Below are 20,753 nucleotides of genomic sequence, written 5' to 3' on the forward strand. Positions count from 1 at the left end.
ACCATCTTGAAAGCTTTTTTTCTCCTTTTTTTTTTCCTTGATTTTTTCTAATATTTACAATGTCTCGAGTCTCCTGATATCCCGACCCTTTTATCGACGAATTTGGTAGGTGGCTATAATAGCCCCGTGACTGGGTAGGTGTTGTCCAGCGGTATCGGCAAAAAAATCCTGATAAAAGTTATAATATTGTCGATATTGCACGATATTTAGCGGAATCGTGCGATATTTAGGGATATCAATCGATATTTAGCGATATATTGATCGATACCAAGTATTCCTTGATTTTTTTAAAGTCTCTTCCAGAGGGTTTTGTATTGCTGTACCGCGATACCGATAATATCGGCCGATATATCAGCTGATAGTATCGATATTGCGAACATTGAATCCCAGGTTGTCAAGTTCATAGATTCACCAGACAAAAAAAATGCATATTTGGAATATATATATATATATATATATATATATATATATATATATATAATGATCGTTACGGCCTCTCTTACCGATATGGAACACCTTGTTCTATATGCATATACTCCAAGCTTGGCATCGGCAACATCTATGCTTCAACTCAAGGGAGTGTCAACTCATGAGGCATGGGCCATATAATTGTATGGCCCTCCCAATGAATGTGGATGTCGGCTGTCCCACTGTATGGCCTACCAAGCTTCATTCTCTTTTATATTTAATGTTTATATTGGATTAGGACTTATTTTGACTATAATAGTACAAGGGTGAGGAACGGTGGGGATGTCCAGCTTGAACTTTTTTCCCTGTCTTCCTTTCTCTTCTGTCTTTTCTTCTTCTATTTTCTCGTCTCTTTAATCTATGATTCTACACTTATATTTACAAAAAGAAAAAAGTATAGGAGACGCTCTCTCTCTCTCTCTCATGTTTGCGTGCATTTCTTGGCCTTTTGAGCCATCTTCAGTGAACTCTCTCTCACTTGTGAAACCGTAATTGGTAATTTGACCTGCATAAAATTTAATTTTTTAGAGGCATCAGTATGCATTTAGTTTGCATAGTTTAGTCATGTAGGGTTGCCTGTATGTGCAGAAGTTAATTTCTGTTTTCTTTATTCTCTTTTGCCGGACATAGAAATCATTTCTAGGTGTTGACTCTGTTGAAAATTGGCCTGTTGCGTTTTCTGTTGCAGCGTGATGAATTTGTTGGCGGAAATATATTCTCAGCCAGAGATGGCTACAAAGATGTTAGGGGCTTTAGCATCGATTGAGAAACAAGAATTAGATCTCAATGTAGTTCAAGTTGATGAACAAGGAGACGGGGTTAAGTATGAGGAGAATCCTTATATATTATCAACTCTCGCACCACGATTGTGGCCATTTATGCGGCACAGCATTACTTCAGTTCGCCATGCAGCCATACGCACTCTAGTAAGTTTTATTTTATGCCAGTTAACGCACTCTAGTAAGTTTTATTTTATGCCAGTAACAGTGAACTACAAGCTTCTGTTAGTTTTCTTTTTCTTACTTTTTATACATTTACTTGGTTAGTTTTGTTGTATTTTTCCATTAGAATTTACGTTATTTATGCATTATCTCCAGTACTCTCTCCCTCTACCCTAAACCTTTTGTGTACAGTTTGGTCCAACCGCTGGTTCAAGAATTTCATCCATCCTAAGCTAAGACATTACTTATTAAAAAATTGAAGGGAATAAACAAACAAAGTGCTTCTGGTATAGTGGATAGGATGCCTAGCGTTTTAAAGGAAGGTTGTTCATTCAAGCTCCACCAAGAAATCTTGGCATCTTGGCTTACATCAAGAAAAAGTTGACCACCATTGACCTCGGGTTGTGGTGATGTGGCCCTTTTTTGTGGCTGGTTTGAGTCCAAACCAGTCCAGGTTTTAGAAAGGCCAAAGTTGTATACACGTGTGGAACTATTCATACATGGTTCTCTACTGCTATCTATTCATTGGAACATATATTCTGTTCCTATGTTAAATCAACAATGAATTTCTTTTGCAGGAGCGGCTGCTTGAAGCCAGCTGTGGGAAGAGCTCTGAACCCATGGCTGGTAGTTTCTGGCCTGCCTCTATTTTGGGAGATACTCTTAGGATTGTCTTTCAGAACTTGCTTTTGGAATCAAATGAGGAAATTTTACTGTGCTCAGAGAGGGTGTGGAGACTCTTGGTTCAGGTTTTTTCTGTTTGCATCCACATGCACCTAACTTCAGTGATTTTCAAGAAAATAACAGTTTATTGTTATTTGCTGTTCTCATATTCATGGCTGGCAAATATTCTCATTTCAGTGTCCAGAGTCAGATTTGGAAGCTGCATCAATTTCATACATTTCTTCTTGGATAGAGCTTGCAACTACTCCATATGGCTCCCCCTTGGATGCTACAAAAATGTTTTGGCCAGTGGCGCTCCCTCGGAAAAGTCATTTTAGGGCTGCTGCTAAGATGAGAGCTGTGAAACTGGAGAATGACTGTAACCATAATTTTGGTTTTGATACGGTGAAGGACGCTCACTTGCTGGAAAGAAGTGAAGTTTCTAGCAAGTTCACTAAGATAATTGTTGGTGCAGACAGTGAAAAATCAGTCACTCGTACACGAGTGGTTACAGCTACAGCCTTGGGTATTTTGGCATCTAAGTTGCCTGAGGCGTCTTTGCAATTTGTTTTTGATCCATTGTGGAAGGACCTTACCTCATTATCTGGGGTCCAGCGACAGGTAAACATGTGAATTTCATTTGAATGAATTTGTGGTAGTGTTCAATTTCCTCTCCCAATGACTTACAAACCAAACAATAAATTCATACAGGTGGCCTCAATGGTTCTTGTTGCTTGGTTCAGAGAGCTGAGAAGCAGGGTCCCCCCTGGAATGCATGCAAGTATGCTTGGCTTTATCAACCATCTCAGACAATGGTTGTTGGATTTGTTAACTTGTACTGATCCTTCATTCCCGACAAAAGATTCACTTCTTCCTTATTCTGAGCTTTCTAGAACTTACACAAAGATGCGTAGTGAGGCCAGTCTCTTGTTCCGCGTGGTTGATTCATCTGGCATGTTTGCTAGTATGTTGCCAACCATTAACATTAATCTGGATACTGTAACTATTGATGATGCAATCAGTTTCACATCCAAAATTGCACCACCAGTTGACCATTCAACTGGGGAGGAAACTACAGAAAGGCACATTGTTGATGATATAGAGTCAGCAAAGCAACGACTTTTGTCAACTTCAGGCTATTTAAAATGCGTTCAGGTATCTTATTGGTCCTCTGTTTCTTTGTGAGAAAATGTGCATTCGCATTTAATTTATGCTGCTCTCAGTTAGTGAACACTCTGGCTCAAAAAAATTAACTCTACCGCTCATTTGTATGAAATGCTTGGCTGATGATTATGTTAACCTGGTTGTAGTTTCTTCAAAATTGTCTCCTTTTTATAGTACTTGCTGTAACTGAGGGGAAAGAGAAGTGAAATTCTCAAATTTCTTGTTACATTGTAGTTCTTATTTTTAAGTTTTTGCAGGGCAATTTGCATGTTACTGTCTCTGCCTTACTCGCTGCTGCAGTTGTCTGGATGTCTGAGCTGCCGGCTAGGCTAAATCCAATCATTTTGCCTTTGATGGCTGCTGTCAAAAGAGAACAGGTAAATAATGTTAGCAATTTCTCGTATCAAACAAACTCAATGTTGTTTGTTTGTCCTGAATTTGTTTCAATGGTTTTTGAAGGAGGAAATACTGCAACAGAAAGCAGCAGAAGCACTAGCAGAGCTTGTTTTTCACTGTGTGGCACGTAGGCCAGGTCCGAATGACAAGTTAATTAAGAACCTTTGCAGTTTGACTTGCATGGATCCTTGTGAAACGCCCCAAGCTGCTCTACTTAGTTCTGCAGAGGTCATTGAAGATCAAGATCTCCTTTCTTTTGGAAAAGCTACAGGTAATCAGAAGACAAAGGCTCAAATGCTCTCTTCTGGTGAAGACCGGTCAAGGGTTGAAGGTTTCATAAGCAGACGTGGGTCGGAACTTGCATTAAAGCATTTGTGTGAGAAATTTGGTGGTTCGTTATTTGACAAGCTACCTAAACTGTGGGATTGCCTTACTGAGGTTCTCAAGCCTGGTGGCACAGAAGGGTTGGTGCCTACAAATGAATGGAAAATGACACAAACAATTGACAGTCTCAAGGACCCACAAGCCTTGATAAACAACATCCAGGTTATTTTCCCCCTTTATGTTGCTGTTGTCATCAACTTTTTTTATGGCAATTTTAGCAAAAATGTGAGCTTTTTAACGGAGGATGATCATTCTCCTAGATGTTATTCAGTGTTCTCATTTTCTTTATTAACATGCCTTTCGACATGTTATACATGTTTTAACCACCTCGTCATCTTGTAAGTAAGATTTTCTCTAATGTGTAGAAGGGGCAAAAAAGAGGCTTAATCTGTGTTTTAACTTTTAATTGCAAGTGGTTTGTTTTTTCTCATTGTGATCAAACTTCTTGGTTTAGTTGTTTGTGGATACTATAAATGAATCATAAATATTTCTGAAGTTTTCTCAATGTGAAGACTCAAAAGTTGTTTGAAGCTGGACTTTGTTGAACTCACTAGCTGACTAGGATTTGACTAGCCCAAATTTTTTAATGGTAACAGGTATTTTGGTCAATGGGATATGTATGAGTCTGTAAGTTGTAGCTGTAGTCTTGTAGCAGCGTAGTTGAGTAGTTCGTATTTTCAGTGAAAATATGCAATTTAATTAAATTTTGTGTCCTTATTTTAAGGGATACTTCAGGTTTATTGGAAATAGAAAACTGTGGTACTGATTAGCTGAATTGTTTAAGGCTGTGTTTAGTTTGATCTATATGCATTCATGACGAATTATTTTTGTAAACTGAATAAACTTGAGTATGTCTGAACTCTGAAATGATACCGGTGAGTGCATTTCTGTGTCTCAAGCATATCCCAACCAATTTATTATTATTATTATTATTTTTTTAATGCTTTTTTTTTTTTGTGGAATGTCATGTTTAACTAAAATACCTGTTTTCTTTTTTCGATTTTCATTCTAGCCTCTTACTGTCTTTATCCTGAATGGAACTCAATGCAATGACTAGGAATTTGTCCCCTTATTCATGTGGGAAGACTTCCCAGGGCCTAGCTGGGCCCAAAATCACTACGGATTGGACATTGCCCCAAATTCACCATAATTATCAAAGGCCGTGGAGGCCATACAAAATTAAGATAAAAGTTGTAATAAGGTCCACTTTTCAGGCCCTTAGTTGGATGCCTTCGATAATCCGATTGGGTGATTTTAAGGTCGTGTGCAATCCACATTGGACCCATCATCCAATGGTCCGGCATGTTCTTTGGTGGGTCCATCTGAGTCCCACATGAGTTGCACCCAAATAAGGTAGGAAGAATTCAGTGTTTCATTGCTCGATAAACTTATAAATGCTCCTTTGTGTTTTAGTTCTACATCTTGAACTTGACCCGCTAGCCGTCATCATCATCTAAGCCTTATTACACCATCATTAGCTTAATACCTTCAACTAATTGTGTGCAATAAGTAGGCTTCCTGAGTATCCTTTATGTTTCTCACTATTGAACATTGCTTGTTTTACAGGTAGTACATTCTATCGCACCAATGGTGGATGAGACGTTGAAGTCCAAATTGCTGACACTTGTTCCATGCATATTTGAATGTGTGCGCCATCACCATGTTGCTGTTAGATTAGCTGCTTCAAGATGTATTGCATCAATGGCCAAGTCAATGACAAACTGTGTAATGGGAGCTGTCATTGAGAAAGTCATTCCTATGCTTGGGGATTCCGATTCTGTACATTCCAGACAGGGTGCTGGCATGCTTGTAAGTTTGCTTGTTCAAGGATTGGGAGTAGAACTGGTTCCATATGCTCCTTTGCTAGTCGTTCCTCTTCTGGGGTGCATGAGTGATTGTGATCATGCTGTCAGACAGAGTGTGACACATAGTTTTGCTGCCCTTGTACCTCTTCTGCCGTTAGCAAGGGGCCTCCCACCACCAGTAGGACTGTGTGAAACGTTATCTAGAAACACAGAAGATGCACAGTTTCTAGAGCAACTACTCGACAACTCTCATATCGACGATTACAAGCTTTCTGCTGAGTTGAAAGTGACGCTGAGAAGGTACTTTCGATAATTGCATTATCTAGAGAGGCTTATTCAAATACATATCTGATCTATTATTGTTAGAACCCTGCCTGCATTTGACATCGTTTTTTGTTACTGTGCATTCTGTTCTAGCGTCCTTTTTAATGTATAGGGTTAAAGATTCCTATGTAGCATATTTTAATCCATGTACATTGGGTGGACAATAAGCTTGTTTACTAAAACATGCTTACAGAACAAAAATGTTGACATGCCCATTGATGGATATAAACCAAGGAAGTTCAACACAAAGATCCTCAATTGAGTGATTAGAGGCATGCCCTTTACATATTCATCCAACATTTTATCAACCATAAACAGTTACAGATAGTACTAATATTTGTCTTTGAGCTTACAAATATTGTTTGGTTCCTCTAGGTATCAGCAAGAGGGTATAAATTGGTTGTCTTTCTTGAAACGGTTCAAGCTTCATGGAATTCTATGTGATGACATGGGACTCGGTAAAACTCTTCAAGCATCTGCGATTGTGGCATCTGATATAGCAGAGCGACGTGCTTCCAACAACGGAAAGGACCCGCTATCATTAATAATCTGTCCTTCAACATTAGTTGGACACTGGGCCTATGAAATAGAAAAGTACATTGACATCTCTGTATTGATTCCTCTCCAGTATGTTGGTTCTGCGCAAGAGCGCACCTCACTTCGGGATCAATTTGAAAAGTATAATGTCATAATAACATCATACGATGTTATCCGTAAAGATATTGATCATCTTGGGCAGCTTATTTGGAATTACTGTATTTTAGATGAGGGACATATCATCAAGAATTCAAAGTCTAAAATCACTGGTGCGGTAAAACATTTGAAAGCTGAACACCGTCTTATACTGAGTGGGACACCAGTTCAGGTTAGTGGCATTATTTGTTTTTTTAAGGTTGTGATGCCAAAATCTTTGCTCGTTTTGATCTGACCAATGATGTACTTTACCTTTTATGTATGTTGCAGAATAATGTGTTGGAGCTCTGGTCCCTCTTTGACTTTCTAATGCCAGGGTTTCTTGGGACAGAAAGACAGGTGTTAATCTTCATATTGCTATACCACTCATCCCTGTTAGATTTCTTGGATTTACCTGTTAATGGTTTTGCTAACCATTTGTTAAAACATCCTTCTGGTGGAGTTGTGGATGCTCTCAGCAGTCTTTTGTTTGCATAAATATTCATGCTATTTGGTTGTCAAGCTGTTGCATTCATAGTTTGCCAACCCTGGCGGGTCAACCCAGGACTTGGACGAGTCAACTTGGCCCGGTCACCAATTGGGTGCATGGGTGGAGTTTTACCTGGATTATCCGATTCAGGGCTGATTTGTTCGAGTCACCAAAGAGTTGAACCCACTGAGTGAATGGGATTTGCCCTAGTAAAACAAAAATAAATAAATAGAGCTGTTCTGCATTCTCTTAAAAAAAAAAAAAAAGAAAAAAAAGAAAAAAAAAGAAAAAAGAAAAAGGCCTGGTCCTCTTTAAGTTCCAGTAGAATAAACCTATTCCACATGTTATTCATCTGCGTGTGAAATGCTGCTCTACTGCATGTAAAAATCCAGTCATATCCATGTAAAAGTTATTCACCTGCAGCCTGCCTATTCACATGCTTGGTGCTTATACACCATTGACTGCCACCAAAAAACCTCCAAATTCGCGGGGTGGCCCACATGATGGTTGGATTGGCCTGATTTTCGGGTGTCCAACTTGAATGCCATGGGGGACCTGCTAGATATGATGGGCCCCACCATGGATTGTCATGCACTGAAATTTGTCTAGAATGGAAGGGCTATTATAGCCTTTGGTCTTCTATGTGCCTTTATTGATTATTGACCACCGGTATAGTTTTCCCAAAGCACCTATTTGCATGCATCATATCTTGAATGTGTGAGAAATTGTATTTACTTTTTATTCATAAAATATTAGAACTTTTATTTAGGGTGCGTTTGGTTGCACCAGATATCATGAAATTTCACGATATTTTGCTTAGACTGGTTAACCATGATATTTGGTGCAACCAAACATACCCTTACTAAACACTCATGTGAAATGTTAGAAAATCTTGAAAATATCCGTTTGTGTTTTTTTTTTTTTTTTCCTTGTTAGAGAGTGTGTGTTCTATTTATATTTTTAATTTCTTGACCGCTGAGTGCCAAGTCTACTCAACTCAGTGACAGGCCAAACCCAAGCTCTAATTGACGTACTATGGTTGCAATCAATGTTTTAAATATCGTTATTGCGTAATGTATCTCACCCTTGGGATATGGATACATATCGGTTATTGCATGGGATATATCGGTTGTATCGCATAATGTATCATCGTTGTTGGGAAACATGGGAACATTGGGAAATTGGTCGATTTTTCAATGAAACTTCAGGGATTGTTGAAAAAGACATCAATACACACTTGGAAATCAAAACATTATAAAAAAGTGCACATAATAGGGGTTTCCTTTGTATGGGGTCCTAATGTATGCATTTTTCAATAGAATTGATGCAAGTATATTCAAAATTTATTCATATAATTTATAAACGTAAGAAGACATGTATGGAAACACAAGCAATACATTCAAAAGTAAAAGAAGAATCACTATATCAGGTTACATACATGTTTAATTTTGTGCTTGGATACAAAGATTGCAACTGATTTGTGAGAAATTGAGAAATTTTAATTTTTTTTCAATTTTCTACAACTTGACACATCTCCCCCAAATCTCGAAATCGAAATTCCAAATCCATGATTTTTCATGGAAAACATGAAGAATTATAGATTTGTAACCATTTGACATTGGTTTAACGTGACTTACAACAAAAACATGGATCGAATATAAAAAAAAATGCTCACTGGATCGAATAGGTGGGATATATCGGCACCACCTGTGCATTTCGTATCGCATAGGTGGGATACAAGATATATCGTGGGATATATTGGCTGATATTGTCGATATTTAAAACACTGGTTGCAATTTCATTTAGCTAATAGCCTGTTTTTGTCCTACCTCACTTCTTTTCTTGGCCATATCTGAGATCAGCCGAGGTTAGCAATGTTATTCTCTTAACACCCATGTATGTATAAACATCATGACACCATGAAGTCCTTCATTATATTCTGGTTCCATCCATACTCTGACTCGACATCTTTTTAGCTCCCATTGGATAATTGTATCTATTGGTCATTTCAGCGCTTCATGTCTTTATTCAATTATTCCGCCATATTCTATTTATAGCTGTTTTTTTTTTTTTTTTTGGGTGTGTACTTGGACCTATGACTTGCCTTTTCTGTCTCTCCAAATATATGTATAATCAATGGCCTATCATCCTTTTCATTAGTTAGGTGCCTGCTTAATTCTGGTTGCCCTTGTCTCCTTGAATTGTTGAATCTGTACTCCGTCTTTCTGATATCTCTTTCTCATTTTCTACGTAATTCAACTATTTCTGCATAATCCATTTGAAACTGTTCTTCTTTTAAGGCGAATGCTTGGACTTGTCACTTGCTTTTCCCATCCCACCAAACTAAAGTCAAATTAATTACCTGCATCCGTACCCTATCTATGCGTTGTGTATCTTTCTCTAAAAGTATTGTGTGTGCACGTGATGGGTTGCTCTTTAAAGAGAGACCCTTCAAAAATAGGCATATGCTGCTCTAAGCGGCACACACGATATTCTTTACTAAATATCAGGAGCATGAGCCTTTACATTATGCATTTAGAAAAAGTTTTGCATTGCTTTGTTAATATTTTCTGCAAAAACTAAACTATCTTTATCGCAGAGCATGATGTGAATTGTTTGAATATGGGTTGCATTTTGGAAAATGTGTTGTATGCTTTTTTTCATATATGTTTATAATAACAATTAAATATGTTATGAATAAGAAAGGTGAGAAGAACTGAGGTAAATATAAATTAACTAAATGCTGTATTTTAATATTGTGGGGTATATGTCCTATGATTATATTATAGTTCTTTGAGTGAAGCACAATACTCTTGTTTTGTCATGGAGCTACAAATCATAAAATATGTATCATATCAGGTGATATTTTAACCCATATGTATGTTTTTAATTAGATGAAAGAGTTGGTAGAGGTTACTGAATAATGTATTAGGGGCTATTTTTTAATTTTATTTAATGAAATCTTGCATAGAAAATGCTTCTTTTTGTTCATATCATGTTGTGGATGTTGAGTCCTTTAATGCCTGCGCAAAGAAAGTGATGCAGGATTTTGGTGGCCTTTCTTTCACATACAAAAGTTGTATCAAGGCTTCAAATATCATTCTGGTTCCCACATTGGCTAGCCCAAAAACTGATACAAGTTATGCATATTGGTCATACCAGTGCCCATATTGGTCATGTTGGTGCTAAATTTCCAGTAAAAAATGAATATCAGATATATTAAATATTGAAAATGCCTGTTTTGATATTTGTTTTGTGTTTTGAGAAAATTTTCATGCTTGTATTGGTCGTCTGTGTTGTAAGGTGGCTGTCTATCCAGAGCTGGATTTTGAGTTGTTACTTTTTGAACAAACCTATTTATTAAGGTAATTCATAGTTTATATATTTGTCGAACTCATGAATCAGATGGACGTGGGTCCAAGCCCACAACCCAATGGTAGATGGCGTTTTTCAAAATTGATTTTTGGGTTGAGCCCATCTCATGTATGGAAATGAAAAAAAGAAAAAGAAAGAAGAAAAAGAACCACATGGATTTGAAAATGAAACGTATATATACTACAGGTCCAGAGTACAAGTCTATGCTACAGATTATTGTTATGTAGAAAATAAAAAATTTATGGTAAAAGAACACAATGGAGATGGAAAGAAAAAAAAAATGGATGTAAAAAAAAAAAAATGCTCTTCCAACCAGCAGATAAGTTGCAACCTGTCATGTCCATGGGTTTGTGTGTGCAACCGCATGTGTGAGTGAGAAATGCGCATTTCCAACCAACAGATAAATTCCAACTTGTCATGCATGTGACATTCAGCCTCTCCAACAGGGTTGCCCCACCACGAGGATCAGTAAGTGCCAATATCGGTGGGCCATACCATATTAATCAATTGATATAGCCACTGATGTAATGAAAAGGATAGGTTTGGCCCAGTTGATGGATGCATTGGGATGATTTTTGCACAAGGGTTGCCCCACCATGAGTATCAGTTAGTGCCAAAATCAGTCGGCCATACCATATTAATCAATTGATAGCCACTGATGTATGAAAAGGACAGGTTTGGCCCACGTGATGGATGGATTAGGATGATTTTTGCACAAGGTGTCCTCATAGTGGGGGGCAACGTTTTGAATGGGTTGATGTCACACAAGCTTGACAAAGCTAGAAACTGTATGCTGATATAATGGTAAATTATCGGTCTAACCAGTTTGGATGTGAACATCTCCCTCCTTCCCTCTCTTATAGACTGCTCATTATGGTCCTGTCCTCATGCCAACTGATTATGTGGTGGCTTCTACAGTTCCAAGCAACTTATGGCAAACCATTACAAGCGGCTAAAGACTCTAAACGTTCTGCCAAGGATGCTGAAGCAGGAGCTCTTGCTATGGAAGCATTGCACAAGCAGGTGTTACATCTGGATTCTATATTGTGAAGTATTCAATGTCATGTGCATTTTCAACTCAAATGAATGCGTCTGTCCAACTGCCAACAGGTTATGCCCTTCCTCCTCCGTCGAACCAAAGATGAGGTTTTGTCTGATCTGCCAGAGAAAATTATTCAGGACAGATATTGTGATCTGAGCCCTGTCCAATTAAAACTTTATGAGCAGTTCTCCAGTTCGGATGCTAGAAAAGAAATCTCAACTATGGTAAATGTAGATGGGAAACCAATTACAGCAGAAGAAACAAGCCCTTCCCCAAAAGCATCTTCGCACGTCTTCCAGGTAATTTGATCAATGTGCTCGGTGGAAACATCAGTTAATTGTGTTTCATCTAATGCTTGTTCTTTCATTTGTAAATTACAGGCACTTAAATACTTGTTAAAGCTTTGTAGTCATCCATTGCTCGTCGTTGGTGAAAAGCCTCCTGATTCCTTAAAGTCTGCTTTATCAGAACTAATCCCTGGCAGTGCTGACATTTCATCTCAACTTCATGAACTGCACCACTCTCCCAAGTTGGTTGCTCTTCAAGAGATACTGGAAGAGTGTGGAATAGGTTTAGATGCATCTAGTGCTGAGGGTGCTGTCGGTGTTGGGCAGCACCGAGTTTTGATATTTGCTCAGCACAAAGTATGATTTATTTTTTCTATTTCCTGTTCAGATTTGAGTTGTTATTATTATTATTATTATTATTATTATTATTTTTATGTGCAAGGTTACGACTTCTTATTTTTAATGATGGTGTTGCATGCAGTCCTTTCTTGACATAATTGAAAGAGATTTGTTCCAAACTCATATGAAAAGGTGAGTCACAGTCTCTGGATGCTTCCTCATATATTAGCTGCATATATGTCTCTCTGCCTCATTGTCATGGTCGCCTACTACATTTTAGAAACATAGATGCACTTCATGTATTTTATTGCTTTGGTGTCATAAATTTCTCGAACAGAATATCAAATTTGAATAAATCATATTGAGTGACTTCCACTCTAATACAAGTGACATGTCTATAGGCATGCATGTGTGCATACACTTTAGCAATATATTGAACAGCATTCAATGCAGCATGCATGTGTGCATACACTTTAGCAATATATTGAACAGCATTCAATGCAGTACACCTTGTAACTGTTTAGATGCATAAATTATGCACCTTGTACATTCTCATGTCTCAAAATTTGTTCAAACAAAAATGCTTGAGTGGTTGACATATTATATTGTTGGCTATATTTAAGTTGTTTGGATTGCCTTGTTAAAATGACACTTTTAGGTTAGGTTTGTTCACTGTCTATATTGTTAGTGTGCTGTTTTTTTTTTTTTAATTATTATTATTATTATTTTAATTTTTAACCCACGCACCTGACACACACATACCCAAGCATGCCGTAGTGGGATTTCACCACCTATGGGTATCGAACCCTAGACCTCGTGTTGAAACTCCTCAGAGTCTACCACTGAGGTAAGGACTCCTCACTGTCTATTTTGTTAGTGTGATGTCACATTGGTGTTTTGTGACAGTTTCAAAGTGATTTTTTTTTTTTTTTTTTTTTTGAAGTGATAATAGTGAATTTTATTGAAAAAGGCCAAAGGCCAAAGAATACAAGAGAAAAAGAAAAGAAGAAACAAAACATAGAGACTATACAACTCTAACCGACTAACTGGAAACTGATCAGCAACTAGTATATTAGCTGCATGCCCCCATTCTATTACATTTTGTTTTGCCCTATTGAAAACTTCCAGAGGACAACCCCTGTGATTCTTCAAATAGCAGCTATTTCTCTCCAACCAAATACTTCAAAGACCTGCTAATAAATGTAAGTGCCAAATTCGTTTACCGACTTTACCTTTCCCCCTCCATGCCAAGCCAAAAAAAAAAAAAAAAAACCTGATTTACTAATGTTAGGTTAACCCATGAGATTCCAAAGAGAATGAGAAAGCCAACCCAAATCTTTGATGCAAAAAGGGAAATGGAGAATAAATAAATGATCGCCCAACTCCTCGTTACAACATAATAAACACACATTTGGGATTATCATGCCTCACCTTCTTAAATTGTCCATTGTGAGATCCAATAGTTTAAGACAGGCTCTCGAATGACGAGAGAGGGAGATCTTGAAAGTTCGAAAGAATTGAGAGGATCGGGGAGGAAGGAACTTGGATCGAGAAGGGAACGAAGGGAGGACTGAAGCTTGGGATTCTCGGGAGGAGAAGAGGATTGGAGTTATTATCTCAGCAATGGATAAAGGCAAAGAAATCGTTGAAGCCCGCAATGAGGAAAGAGACCGAACAATCGTTCAAAGTAGGAAAAGACATCAGAGGAGAGTCTCGTCGTGTAAAGAGGAGCTAGCGGAGTACCCAACTCTTTTCATTATTGGATTTCTAGATGGATGGCTCCCAATTAATTTTTCGAGGGTTTTTGATTGTGTAGGAGATGTCGTGGATGTTTTGTTGTTGCGAGACCTCATCTCCGGACAGAGTCAAGGTTTTGCATTTGCGCAGATGCGCACTGAGGAGGAACGTAGGAAGGTAGAAGAACTATTGCATGATGAGAGATTCAGAGGCCAGATGTTAGCAGTCCAAAAAGCTCGATTGGGCCCCAACATAAAGAAAAGGAATAAAGGAAGAGTCGTGAGAACGGGGACTGTGACCATTATGCAGAAGAGGGAGGTGGCAAAAGGCTCTGCAGAGCTGAGCAATGGGAACATAAAGGCGCTTCTAGCCCCAAATCTTTCAAGGAGTATAGATTTGGAGCTCGGGAGGCTTTGTGCTTTGGCAACTCCATCCGGTTCGACGAAGGCTTGGGTGCGAAGCCTAAAGGCTTCAGTACAACGACAATAGGATTGGAAGAGGATTTTGTAGAGAAAGGGGTTCATAACGGCCTTGACTCGCCCTTCGTGGACGAACCTTGTGGAGGAACCCTTGGGTTTTCGGGGCATTGGATTCTCACCAATGTTTGTGTTACTTTCGCCGACCTATAGGTTCGAGTACCAAGGCAGGAGGAAGTAGAGGTTCAAAATGTTTCAGTGACATGAAGCTCGTAGGATTTGACACATGGCGTAGGTGGAGAGGGTGACACATGTTCGATGACGTCTCTTGTTGTGGGGCATGTGGATGAGACAATGCCATGTGGCCAACTAAATGGTGTGACAGAGGCACTATTTAACACTTAGCATCTTGATATTGTCGCCCCGCTTCAAGTGAGGAAAAGAGATTTCACCCTTGCGTCGTCCTCGACATGCACGGTATTTAACTTATTATCTCCACATGCTAGCGATTACTTAACTTTATGCATGTGTGGGATCAATAATCTTTTTATATTTCGAAATTTGTTGCCCCAATTAAACTTAGTCACATAACCTCATCTTTTCTCGAGAGCTTGTGTAGTGGGAAGACTTGAAGACCTGGTGGATGCCAACGTGGTGCGATCGCTTACTCTGGTGACCTCGATCGAAGGTGACTCTGATGATTTTTAGGATTACTCCCAACAACTGTTAGAGATATCAGAGTTGCAAGGGGGACACTAGGGAAGAAGACTTGGAATTGTCATCGGCGTGTTTGGAGGATCCAGATCAATCTGAGTTTGCAGTTATTCTTCCAAGGTATGCTCCTCAAGGCGATAGTTTTCTCGATCCCTTGGAGGTCACCCTTCTGTGTGTTAGAAAAGTGGGGGTTGAGGCTACTGCAGTCGGTTAGGACGCTATAGAGGGGGTATTGCTGATCCAGAATGTCAAGGTTGGGGTTCACGAGCTTTCAGAGGAACATGTAAGTTGGTCCAAATACATGCTTCTGAGGGTGGGGCGAATGATCAACCTCTCCTATGGGACTGGGAATGAGGATGCAACTGCATTCCTTCAAATTGTGGAACATGAGGGGAGGCAATTCTTATAGGACTCGAAATATGTTAAGCCAAGGAAAGGGGTGGAGGTAATTGTTAAGCCTTGAATGTGATGGGGACATCTCGCACACACGCACGCCCCCCTTACGCATGTACGCAAGGAGGGGGGCCCCACCTTCGATGTGGATTGATGATGACATCCATGGAGGGCCTCCTAGTTAGAGGACTGTGTTTTGGTTCCTTACGCTGGACCCGATCATCATGTGGATCCCATCATTGGATCTCATGATCGTGGCCCACTACCCTGGTGACCTAGGACTTTGGGTTTTGCTTATTGTTGTTATTAGGAATATCATGGACGGTTTAGATTGCTTTGATTAGTTATTTTTTATTACTTCGTCTCCAAGTAATAGGTTGCGCACATGGCGCGAGTTTTGGGTTATAAGGTTTTATTATAAATAGGCACCCGTTGTAGTCTTTTTAAATTCAATGAAGATTAATAAAATTGCTGCGTTTTTCTGCTCTAAATTTCTGAGTTGTGGATATTCAATTGGGTGCGAAACCCTCCTTTCCTCGAAGGCTGACTACCATGGTGCGAAGCCACACCTATCCCGATTTGTCCCCACCTTCTTCCATCCATATTTCTCTTCTCCTACAATCATCCATGCTTCAAATCCATCCTTTATGGCAGCCGTTTTTCTCTCAACAGCAGATTTTCAGAATCTGGCCTTGCAGGAGGGTTGAAACTTCGGCGGAGCACCACGCACAAGCCGTTCATTGGATCAAGCTGAGATTTGGGGGTTTCGGAGTCCATCCCTGGTCGACCAGGGCCAAGGTGGCCTTTTTCTGAATAGTGGGCCCCACACACGTGCGGTCGGGATCACACGCACGTGCATTTGGGCCATTGCTGCTATACACAGGTGCGGTACTTCTCTGGTTCGTCTCTCTCATCTCTTTCACTCCTCTTTCACCCAAAATCCCTAAACCTAACCTGAAATTACTCGAATCCCCAATTTTATGCCCTTTCTTCAACCTTAGGGTTCCTCGAATTGAAATTTTTGAATCCCTTGGATTGGGGGAATTATTTCTGTGCATGTGTGGATGAATTTACCCTCCTTTGATTCTTGTTTAGTCTATTAATTTTGATTGATCTGGCCCTAGCATGTGTAGGCCTGGACCCGCATAAGATTCCCCTTGATTGAGTGTTTGAACTTTTGTGTAGGATGTGGAATTTTGTGTAATTGTTTCTGAACTAGTGTGATCTAAAGCCTGAAATCTTGCACATTATACTTGAATTTCATGTCCTACATCAGAATGCTTGGTTAATTAAGAGTTTAGAAGAAAGGCTAGTGGTGCCGGAAGGGAAAGAAATGAGGTCCGTTGCTTAATGTTAGTTCTCAACTGGAACATCAGAGGTCTAAGGAGTAGGGAGAAAAAGGCCCGGGTTAGAAAATGGTGTAGAAAACTCAAGATGTTCTCTGTCTCTGGGAAACTAAGATACAGAATTTGAACAGATGTGCTTTAGAATCTATTTGAGGAATAAGAAATATGGATTGGATGGTGTTGGATTCTTCAGGTTGAGCAGGTGGTATTTTGGTTCCTTGGAACACCGACGTTTGGTGTAGAGAGGATAGTCTTATTGGCTACTATTCCATCTCAGCAGTCCTCAAGGATGTTTTGTTTGGCTTCAAATGGATATTTTCACGTGTTTATGGACCATGTCTAGCAAGCCTAAGAGATCAGTTGTGGGATGAGCTATCCACTGTTAGAGATAGGTGGTAGTTTCCTTGCTGCTTCGGGGGTGACTTTAATGTTATTCAGTTCACGTTCGAAAAATTGCCAAGAGGTCGAGTGTCATGTAATATGCATGACTTTGTTGATTGGGTCAGCAGGAATGAGCTTGTGGATCTACCTATGGTGGGTGGCAAATTTACATGTTCGAATGTGAAAGAGCAGGCTGTTTTACCTCACCTTGACAAGTTTCGTGTCTGGTGATTGATTAGTGTTTGGTTAATAAATCCCTCAAAGGATTCTTTAAATCCTCTAGGGGTGTGGGATAGTGAGATCCCCTATCTTCCTACCTTTTGGTGATAGTAGTTGAGGTTCTCAGTAACTTGTTGAAAAAAGGTGATGAGGTGGGTTTAATCTTAGGTTTTCAAGTCAAAGAATCAAGTATGAAGGTCAATCATTTGCAGTATGTGGACGACACCCTATTATTTTATGATGCAGTTGGAGAGGAGGTCGACAATCTTCAAAAGATTATCTCTTGCTTTGAGCTGGTTTCAGATCTGAAGATATATTTAGAAAAAAACAAAATTCTTGGAGTTAGGTAAATTTGAGGAGGTGGATGATTTGTCATGACTCACGAGTGTTTGGCTACAACGTGGGGATCATTCCTGTCCAAGTATATGGGGCTACCTCTATGCATTGGAAACCACCCAAACATCTTTGGGATAGGGTGGTGGAGAGAATTGAAAGAACTTTGCCGGTATGGAGAAGTCTTCATTTGTCCTTGGGAGGTCGGATCACTCTCATCAAAATTGCCTTATCTAACATGCCATTGTATTTCATCTCTCTTTTCAAATGCCTGAAGATAGTGTTGGCTAAGTGGTCAAGTTCTTGGAGTTAGGTTAAGTGACAAGGAGGTGGATGATTTGTCATGAGTGTTTGGCTACAAAGTGGGGATCATTCCTGTCCAAGTATATGGGGCTACCTCTATGCATTGGAAACCACCCAAACATCTTTGGGATAGAGTGGTGGAGAGAATTGAAAGAACTTTGTCTGTATGGAGAAGTTTTCGTTTGTCCTTGGGTGGTCGGATCACTCTCATCAAAATTTCCTTCTCTAACATGCCGTTGTATTTCATCTCTCTTTTCAAATGCTCGAAGTTTGTGTTGGCTAAGTTGGAAAGGCTAAGAAGGAACTTCCTTTGGAGGAGAGGTGTGTAAGTTGGTTAAAGAAGGTTGGGTGGGAAAAAGGGTTTTGGAGCTGATGAAACTAAGTCATTTGGGTAAATAGTTGTGGCGGTTTGACACCAAAAAGGTAAGTTCTATAGAGAGCTTGTTGCGTGCAAGTATGACACTTTTACAAGGGGATGGATGGTAAAGAGGTTGCCTATTTATCGCACATCTTTGTTATGGAAAGCGGTGGAGTCAATCGCAACCTCATTCAATGAGGGTGTCTCTTTTGCGTTAGATGATGGAACCCATATTTGTTTTTTGGCAGAACCGTAGTATGGGGGAAAAAGACTTTGTGATGCTTTCACAAGGGTGGCCAATTTAGCTACAGAGAGGATCTCACGGACGGTGGCTAGGTACTATTCCTTCAATGACATTTTTGGAGTGTGGCTTCCTTTATATAGAAGATACCTGCAATTTTGGAGCGTGGCTTCCTCCATGTAGATGATACCTGCTGGATGAAAAAATATTGGAGTTAAAGTCATTGTTGGACAGTCTTCGGCTTTTCTCTCCATCTATTGGGGAAAATGACTCATTAGTGTGGCATGCACACACCTCCGATCGCTTCTCTGTGTGGTCTTTCTATAGCATGCTTTGTGATTCATCTTTGGCAACTGTTTTGCCCTTTCCCTCTCACTTTCAGTTCTGGTCTTATGGGGCATCTGCGAGAGCAGTGGCATTTGTTTGGTTTTTTGGTAGGAAAAGGGTTCTAACAGTTGATAACTTTCAGAAGAGATCCATGATCATTCAAATATTTGTATTATGTGCATGGCTCATGCAGAATCTATAGATCACCTCTTCATCCATTGCGCACTTTCGCTTGAAAGGTATTGGGTTTCTTCTTGAAATTTTTTAGTATGGAATGGGTCATGCCTAACTCGATGGATGGCTTGCTTTGAGCTTGGAACGGAGGGCCCCCCAATAAAGAAGTCAAGGCTTTATGGTAGTTACTGTTGGTTTGTTATGTGGGGCATTTGGGGGGAAAGGAATGGGCATTGCTTTCACAATAGATGCATGTCCGAGGAGGTGGTTAGGAAAATTTACTTTCATGTGAAAGATTGGGCCTCCAATGTTCCAGAGGCGAGATTTGCCTCCTTATTTTTTTTTTTTTTTTTTTTTCCTTGGGTGCGTTTGCCTTGTATTCTTTTGTTGCCTCGTTTTCTTCGTAGTTGTCTAATAAAAATTCTTGTTCTCTCTAAAAACGGAACCTACTTTCTACCCACCAACCAAGCAAATATCGTCACCTTGGATGTTGCTCCATCACGCTAGACATGAGCTGTAGGACATTTGCCTTGCACAACATGCCCCCCGACTAATCAATTGTAAAAAGACTTTACGGAGAACTTCCCGATTTTTGATGAGCCATACCAAAGTATCTTCCTCCGAGGATAATGGATGCTGACTTGACAAGAATTCCAAAATCCTATAAGTCCCCCACCTCTTCATCATTAAGATTTATTTTGCTAGGAGCCCAAATAATTTCCTCATCTTGAAGGGAGAAACACCCCCCTACCAAAATATTTGGCTCTATGGCAATACTTGTTAATCTAGGAAATTAGACACTCAATTTTTATTTTTATTTTATTTTATTTATTATTATTATTTTTTAAATTTATTTATTCCCAACCCACACATCTACCCAAAAGTGGGTCTTCTTGCCATTCCCAAGTGAGAATCTCGCATTTTCCCAAACCTTATTTTTTAGTAAATTCATCGACTTCCATAATGAGGAGGCCGTGTACAAAGAAGAAGCTTTTGCCCATCTGCCCCTTTCCTCGACACCATTTTTGCTACCAAATACCTCTCTTCCCAAGCTTCTTCCTCTAACCTGAACCTCCAAACCCACTTTCCCAATTTGGTTTACACAATTCTGCACAATTTTGCACACCCTTTTCACTGCCTTCAGATCGCACAATTCATTGGTAGCAACATCCATGTGCCCTATTCATTGCCTTCAGATTGCACAATTCCGCACCCTCGAGAAATTGGTTTACACACTTCTTCCCATTTTTAGCAAATGGAATTTATGATTTTCTTCTGAATCTTGCCAAAGAAAGTCCCGCCTGATCTTTTCCAACTTGGCCACAACTGATTTTGGAAATTTGAATGTAGACATGAAATAAATTGAAAATTTTGACAGTGCCTACTGTTTCAAAGTCAACCTCCCTCCAAAGGAAAGATGTATCTCCCTCTAAGATGAAAGTTTTTCTTTCAAATCTTTTG

General features: G+C 39.5%; 1 protein-coding gene across 1 annotated transcript in view; it reads left to right on the forward strand.

Moving 5' to 3' along the window:
* Positions 1–20,753, forward strand: part of LOC131221097 (TATA-binding protein-associated factor BTAF1) — a 97,658-nt gene that overhangs the window by 65,704 nt on the left and 11,201 nt on the right. Inside the window, exons 13-25 of the mRNA XM_058216210.1 lie at positions 1,157–1,394; positions 1,988–2,158; positions 2,271–2,693; positions 2,784–3,227; positions 3,494–3,613; positions 3,696–4,178; positions 5,583–6,121; positions 6,521–7,010; positions 7,109–7,177; positions 11,601–11,705; positions 11,793–12,023; positions 12,105–12,368; positions 12,493–12,542. Of these exons, the coding sequence (XP_058072193.1) occupies positions 1,157–1,394; positions 1,988–2,158; positions 2,271–2,693; positions 2,784–3,227; positions 3,494–3,613; positions 3,696–4,178; positions 5,583–6,121; positions 6,521–7,010; positions 7,109–7,177; positions 11,601–11,705; positions 11,793–12,023; positions 12,105–12,368; positions 12,493–12,542 (3,627 nt within the window). The remainder of the gene's footprint in view (positions 1–1,156; positions 1,395–1,987; positions 2,159–2,270; positions 2,694–2,783; positions 3,228–3,493; positions 3,614–3,695; positions 4,179–5,582; positions 6,122–6,520; positions 7,011–7,108; positions 7,178–11,600; positions 11,706–11,792; positions 12,024–12,104; positions 12,369–12,492; positions 12,543–20,753) is intronic.

This window comes from Magnolia sinica, chromosome 12, assembly GCF_029962835.1.
Source record: "Magnolia sinica isolate HGM2019 chromosome 12, MsV1, whole genome shotgun sequence".
Taxonomy (NCBI): domain Eukaryota; kingdom Viridiplantae; phylum Streptophyta; class Magnoliopsida; order Magnoliales; family Magnoliaceae; genus Magnolia; species Magnolia sinica.